The sequence below is a fragment of the Sinohyriopsis cumingii genome, chromosome 10, assembly GCF_028554795.1.
Source record: "Sinohyriopsis cumingii isolate HCF-2022 chromosome 10, ASM2855479v2, whole genome shotgun sequence".
In the NCBI taxonomy this organism is placed as follows: domain Eukaryota; kingdom Metazoa; phylum Mollusca; class Bivalvia; order Unionida; family Unionidae; genus Sinohyriopsis; species Sinohyriopsis cumingii.
The window spans coordinates 6,811,228-6,818,965 of record NC_142970.1 but is presented as its reverse complement, the minus strand read 5'-3'; the positions used below and the strand labels follow the sequence as shown (position 1 = coordinate 6,818,965).

The 7,738-nt window shown below is 34.7% G+C and overlaps 1 protein-coding gene across 1 annotated transcript; it reads left to right on the top strand.

The window, feature by feature from the left end:
• Positions 1 to 1,888: 1,888 nt before the first annotated feature.
• On the top strand, positions 1,889 to 4,679 carry LOC149789547 (uncharacterized). The gene is made up of 4 exons (XM_089973317.1): positions 1,889 to 2,047; positions 2,866 to 2,958; positions 3,964 to 4,065; positions 4,509 to 4,679. Exons 1-4 carry the CDS (start codon positions 2,000 to 2,002, stop codon positions 4,626 to 4,628), a joined length of 363 nt encoding a protein of 120 aa, XP_089829443.1. The 5' UTR covers positions 1,889 to 1,999; the 3' UTR covers positions 4,629 to 4,679.
• The last annotated feature ends 3,059 nt before the right edge of the window (positions 4,680 to 7,738 follow it).

The following is a 7,738-nucleotide window of genomic DNA, read 5'->3' as shown; positions in this document are numbered from 1 at the left end:
GCAGTTCACTCCGTAGAAACTATACAAATATCCTCTAACACAGGGAACTATTTTTCCTGCGCCACCTTAGGCCTGTCAATTCACGGTTTATTGGCACATTTCTCCAGTACAACTGCGCCACATTTGCCACCATGGCGACATAAACGGTATCTGCCAAGTACCTTCTTGTTTATTCTTTTGTGTAATTTACCGGTCTCCTGCCGTAAATACTGCCACTGCAGTCGCACAACCAATGTACACCATTAGTTTTTAATAGGGACTATATTACCCAGGGACACCCATGCGGTTCTGACCTGAATTCACTAAAAGTCAACCATGGCATCATGGAAACTCACTAATACTTCACTCCTTGACATTTGCTCCTACTCAGTGGCTAGTAATTTAGGCCAAGGAATGTGTCCATTGCATCGACTTCCAATAATCAAACAAGTAATCACACAAATCTAAGAATTCCTTAAAACGGGGCGCTACAACCAAATGCGCATACTCCAAATTTATTACGAGATGATCTCCAAAGCGATGGATTAGTCCGAAACGTGTTATGTCGTACCAAAGTCTAATTGCAGGACAATCAGTAAATCAATAAATTCATCAGTCCGTCAATAACAACAAGATATATATTCAAAAAATATTGGAATTGCCCTAAAGACCAGTTGTAGTCGAAACTCTTATAGAGGTTACAGTTACGTAATAATAATATGTGATTTAGATTTGATTTTACCGTAGCTTTAACAATTTTTCAGTCATATCGCTACGTTGTCTGCCGTGTGGCAGTTTATAGTGATGTATATCATTGGGGCATTACGCCACATGCATGTAGCCTGATGTCACACGCAGTCACATTATTTTTACACCAGGCCGACTAATTCATAACACTAACCTCCTAATGCTGAGCGACTAACGAGGCAGCTGTTAGTACCATTGTCATGTCTTTGTTATGGCTCTGCCTGGGTTCTAACCCGCAACCTCTCGCATCCGAGGCGGACGCTCAAACCACTAGGCCACCAGACCGGTCGTACTGATTGTTAAGACTGGATTAGATGTGCAAATATGTCCTTGTTGATCATAATGTACGAATGTCCACGGTCTCCGTGATTTTGTCAAATAGTGTGCGTCCTTAGTTTGTATGGATTAAACAGAAAATTTGTGTATACGTGTGCGTCCTCGCTTGCATTAATAAATTTCATGTTCCTTAGAATTAATAATACAGCTCCCTCCTTGATACATCACCATTTCCTATTAATGTACTGCCTCAAACAGTATTTGATTTTGCTCTAACATCACCAGAACAAATGTCCTCGGAACGCGGTTCCATACACAAGTCCTCTATATCTACCAAATACAAGAATGTGTGTGTGTGTGTGTGTGTGTGTGTGTGTGTCAAATCAGTACTATGTACTGCACGGGTATCTACGGAATTTCCTTGCATTACTCTGGCGATTCGCCCAGGTGGACATGTTGCATGTTGCTCGTAAATTTTACCTAAACATTCTCGTGATCGTTGTTGGGAACGGGTGGATATGTCTATAAGTAATATACACATATGTATATATATATATATATATATATATATATATATATATATATATATATATATATATATATAGCTACAAAATTATGGACCGCTAGGTAGTCCGCATAGTTGAGAGGTTTCTCTCCAAGTACGTGGAGTTTTGACCGCTATGAGCAACAACAAAATAATTTAAACCGATGGCAAAATGTATTCGTGTATTTGTTTCTTTAAAGTTAGCGTCCTTAATGTGAAAATAACAGCTGCAAAATTTTACTGTATTTATCACAGGTGAAAATCGTGCGATCTCCGTCTTGATCCCATGTCGCAGAGTTTCGTTATACTAGGGTGATAAGTAAATCACTTCGTGAATTAGGTCATTATCCTCACGATAAGCCAGCACACAACAGCGACTATATAAAGAAGACAACGACCATATCTGAAGATTGCCACTCAATCGGATTGCCTTTGCTTCTCAACATTGACAGAATGAAATTTGTTGTCATCCTCGCTGCACTTTTTGCCTTCTCGTATGGGGTAAGCCAAAACCAACACATATTTTATATACGTAGAGCACAGTAAACTTGATGCATTAAAAATCTAATAATAATAATTATTATTATTAGTAGTAGTGGTGGTAGTAGAAGTAGTGGTTTTTATTATTATTATTATTAATTGTTTTTATTATTATCATTATTTTTTATATTATTATTATTAATTGTTATTTTTATTATTATTATTATTATTATTATTATTATTATTATTATTATTAATTGTTTTTATTATTATCATTATTTTTTATATTATTATTATTAATTGTTATTTTTATTATCATTATTATTATTATTAATATTATTATTACAACAATAGCAACAACAAAAACAATAAAAATGATAATAATAATAAGTGCGTTTGGTAGAAAATTTAAAAATGTAGGCTACCTTGTACAGCATATATTATATTTTTTACGATGTACAACTGCAATAATAATAATAATAATAATAACAATAATAATAATAATAACAATAATATAATTGATATAATTATAATAATAACAATAATAATGTCTCAAATAATGGTCTGAGCAAACATCATTTGACAAACGATATTGGGAATGTATTTACTCAGGGTAAGTCTTATCACATTTTACGAATTTCGAACAAAAACAAATAACTATTTGTAATATCAACGATTGTTATCGTTTCCTTCGATTGTATTAGATACAAAAGCGCATAATGTCGTTAAAACAACAATTAGCATAATCGTTTGGGAAAAAAAAAAAGTTTTCTTCGTAAAAATTAGAGATCAGTATGGACATAAATATAAACATTATGGTTCTTAATTCGTCATTTCAGCAAACAGTTCATCCAACACATGCTCCAAACACAGGACCTACACATGAACCAAATGTGCATGAATCGTTTAACTTTTACTACGACTTCCACACCGTAAGTACTGTCCGCCAATCTGTCAATTTGCCTGCTTCTTTCCTTCAGTAACAATGAAACACTCGCGTCCAAACAGGGACACAATAACGTAATAATCCCATTTACATATTTGGCGGTACATACGATTCTCAATGCATTTTGTCATTTTAGTATGGTGTAACTCTCCGTCTAAACGTATATTTTTCCTTCCGTCCATAGCTCTATCTTGTCGTGGTGGAAATTCATCAAACTTAGTTCTGATAACAACAATAAATTGGTCAAGGGCATCCATTATTTTCTTCCACCGTCCATCCATCATTCGTATCATCCTTTCATGCAAGTATAAATATGTACATATGTGATAATCCATTTAAATCGTTACAGTCGAATGTAAATAATTCCAATTCCTTTATTTTCCTCTCTTAATCTATGTTGCGTATATATCTCGTTTGCAATGAGTTCTCTCACTCATCTGTTTAGATATTGCATTTTCTTTACGTTTCTTGATATATATATATATATATATATATATATATATATATATATATATATGATTATATTTGTGTATGTATGTATATGTGTGTATATGTGTATATGTATTGATATGTATGTATCTGCATATATATATATATATATATATATATATATATATATATATATATATATATATATATAAAGTATACTTAAGTCCATTAATGTTAAGCTATGTTCCTTATCTTTTCTGTATTAACGAAAAATTAACTTAATGAAATCTCTTCTGAAGAGGAAATAAAGAAAGGCAGTCAGTCAGTCAGACAGTCATACATACATGCATGCACACACACACACACACACACACACACATACATACATACATACATACACACACACATACATACATACATACATACATACATACATACATACATACATACATACATGCATGCGTACGTACGTGCATGCGTAAGTGCGTGCGTGCATGCATGCATGCATCCATCCATCCATACATACATACATACATACATAATTATAAACTCATCATTCCAGCATAAGATGATGGTAGTAAATCATGGGAATTGCTACATCTTCACACTAAGTGACCAAGAGAAGGTGGACGTCCACACTGACCCTGGCATGACGGCATTGGAGGTAAAATAGTAATTTTTTTCTACATTGACTCATGTTTGTAAAGAACAATTGTATGCAGCAAGTTGCAGTGTTTATATGGTTTGTTTTACCTCAAAACTCAAACGTCTTCAACACATTTTTTTTCACCTGAAAAGAATGGTTTCATTTCGAATCTCCAGCAGGCTAAAACAGTGGTCTACTTTGTGGGATATCACATTTATATACATTCATGCATCTATCTATCTATCTATCTATCTATCTATCTATCTATCTATATATATATATATATATATATATATATATATATATATATATATATATATATATATATATATAGTCTTTTTTTAGCTAGCTACATAAATAGATAGATAGATAGATAGATAGATAGAAAAAGAAATAGATAGATAAATAGATAGATAGATAGATTCTGATAGTGACATCAATTTATTTCTTCTTTCTTACAGCTTAAGCTTCTGCCATTGGTTGACTCTGGAACAAAAACTGAGGTGCAGAAGTCTTCTCTGGAAGCCTCTGTCGATCGTGCATGTGGACACAACATAAAACATTACTACACCATGTCCTAAGCTAGTTATTAGTATTAACTCAGTTATAACGAATAAATATATGATCATACACTCATTTGTTTTACGAAACAAATTAAACTCGAATAAAAACTGCATAAGGATTATGGCGTTTTTTAACGAAAAAGAAAATTTTCCAATGTAGAAAGATCATTTTACCTTTCTTTATAGTCATTTTAAGAGAAGAAATAGTTTATAATAGTCCACAATTTAAGAAAGAATATGTATCTCGACACTTCTTGGAATCATAAAAGCCATCGCCTACACCTGAAACATCACTCCACCATCAATAACACCCAAGTGGTGTCTCAAGGACAGGTTCTGCAATTTTCGATATTCATTCAGCCATGAAGGCTAAGGGTCATTCGCTATCAACCGTAAATAAATGAAAAATTAATGCTCATAAAATGTTCACTGAGCCTATATATATATATATATATATATATATATATATATATATATATATATATATATATATATATATATATATATATTATAAAATAAACAACACCAACACGTAGAATGTGTAGAGAGTCTGATGAAGCATTAAAGCGAAACCGGTCACACATTCTACGTGTTGGTGTTGTTTATTTTATAATATATATATATATATATATATATATATATATATATATATATATATATATATATATATATATATATATATATGTAAGCAGAAAAAGAGTTTTAAACAAAAACAACGAACGAATGAAAACCAGAAAAAAGATATTAAACTAGTTTCCCAAACCTAAGAGAGATTCTTGCACAAAGGAATACTGGTGACCTAATTAATCATACCAGAGAACAAAATGCAAGTGAAAGCAAATGCATATAGCCAGAGGTGTCATTCTAGGTTTAAACCTCAATATGCATGATATCCACAAATTATCAACAGCCATCAGCACCGTCACGAGGAAGCTATGCTTTGTACGAAAGACATTTGCTGAGTCTTAAGAAGAAATATAATCAATTACGTGGGTAGATGAGATAGCAGTTGTGTTACCTTCTTTTGTAAATCTTGCCCTCGTGATGTAAATAACTCACGTGATCAAATGAAATTTGTCTAAAGGCTTCGGTGTCAGATATCGTACTCTTCAATCTGCGAAACATACATTGCTACGTAGCACTATTGTGAAATGGAATCCATCCATTTGTCTCCATGGCTGGTACAATTAACATATATGTTGAAATAGTAGAACAATTTCGCAATGTAAGTTATACCAGTTCATGGGTATTGCAATTGCCTCTCCTTTTCCACTTTCTGAATTATTCTCTCTCTCTCTCTCTCTCTCTCTCTCTCTCTGGACCATCGTTGCTTGATATGCGCGATAATCCAATAAAAATACAAGTATAGTAGTTTTTTGTGTCATGCGAAGATGTCTCTGGAACTATTAATGGTGCTGCAATTTACAGACAAACCGACTAACGGAAAGGGGAATGAGCTAGGCGGTCTGCAGTAATGATAATTAAAGGGGAAAGAGTTAGGAGGTCTGCAATAATGTTAATTAAATCATGATAATGCCCTCTTATCGGTTTGTGATTATGCTAAGTTTGTGTTACCAACTCGTTTCGCCAGCTCCGGTATCCTAGTGGTTAGAGCGTCCGCCTCGGATGCGGGAGGTCGTGGGTTCGATCCTAGGCCGAGTCACAACAACGACTTATAAAAATGGTGCTAACAGCTGCCTCGCTTGGCGTTCAGCTTTAAGAGGTTAGTGTTAGGTCTAATCGGCCTGGTGTCAGGATAATGTGATTGGGTGGGACATCATGCTACATGTCTGCGGCATGATGCCCCAGTGCTAGACATCACTATAAACTGCCACACTGCAGATATCGGAGGGATATGACTGAAAAATTGTTAAAACTGCGTTAAAAATCTAAATCACATACACTCACACATACACTCGTTTCAGATATACTGGCCATAAATAAATGGATGTGCGTTCAGTGTCACCTAAACTATCCACGCTGTGTTTGCAGTGCTCTACTTTCTGCATGTAACTCGTCTTTCCTATTTAATTTATAAGTGTGTCTTATATTTATTTAATTAATATCAGTGAAAGATGAAGCTGAAAGATAGAAGCAACATATTAATTTGCTTATAGTACTGTGAATTTGCTAAAAAAGATACAGCTTCACATGTTAAAACGGACACGCTGAGCACGTATGTGAAAAGTTCATTCACTCCCTTAATACAAAGTTGAATGTAACCAAACATAACTCAAATGTAAATGCTAGTATGGGTACGTGAATTTGTATATGAAATAAATAAATACATGTCCAGTATGCACGCTGTATCAATGATATATAACTTGTATACATTTCACACAACGCACACTTTTGGGATATTCAATCTATCCATCAGAATGGGAATCAGAGAAACTGATTTATACTGGAATCCTACTTATTCCCACTATTATCTACTCCGACTAGCTTTTACTAGCAGCATGTAAAATAATCTCCATTATGGTATGTGCCTTCGTACCAAAAGCATATGTTCTAATCATGTCTCCTTTGAAAAGAGGCTCAATGAGCCCAAGGGATACCTTAGTAAAAAGGAGATGATACAAACGGGAGGTAGTAAGCAAACTCGACAAGGAAAACTCCTGAAATGTAAAACTAAGAAAACCAACAAGCGTAGCTGCTTCGTGCTAACTATTCACCCTGATTCCCCAAACCTACAATTGCTGCATTGGCACCATGTAAGGCCGTAGAGAGCGATGGGCCTGGGGTAAGAAACACCCGGGTCTCCCCTAGTTCTTATTCAAACAAGTATTTTCATTTATAAAAATTAGAAGTGTTATTGCGCCAAGTCCCTCTTACCGGACGGAGCCCCTGGTATTCATCCCCGGTTGCCCCCACACCCCTTGTCGGCCCTGGCACAATATTGAATCATCTGAGCGTATATTGGGTCTATTTCAAGACGTTCCTGTGGTACCACAGACCTAGCAATAACAAGGACCGTCTGGTACGTGCCAGAGTAACGTCAGAGAAGACCACACATTCTGGAACATACCATTGCAACGACAAGCGTTGCCTAATTTGCAAACATATTCCCGAGACCAAATCTTTCCGAAGTTCGAGAACATGAGTTAACTACACGATCAATCAGAGGT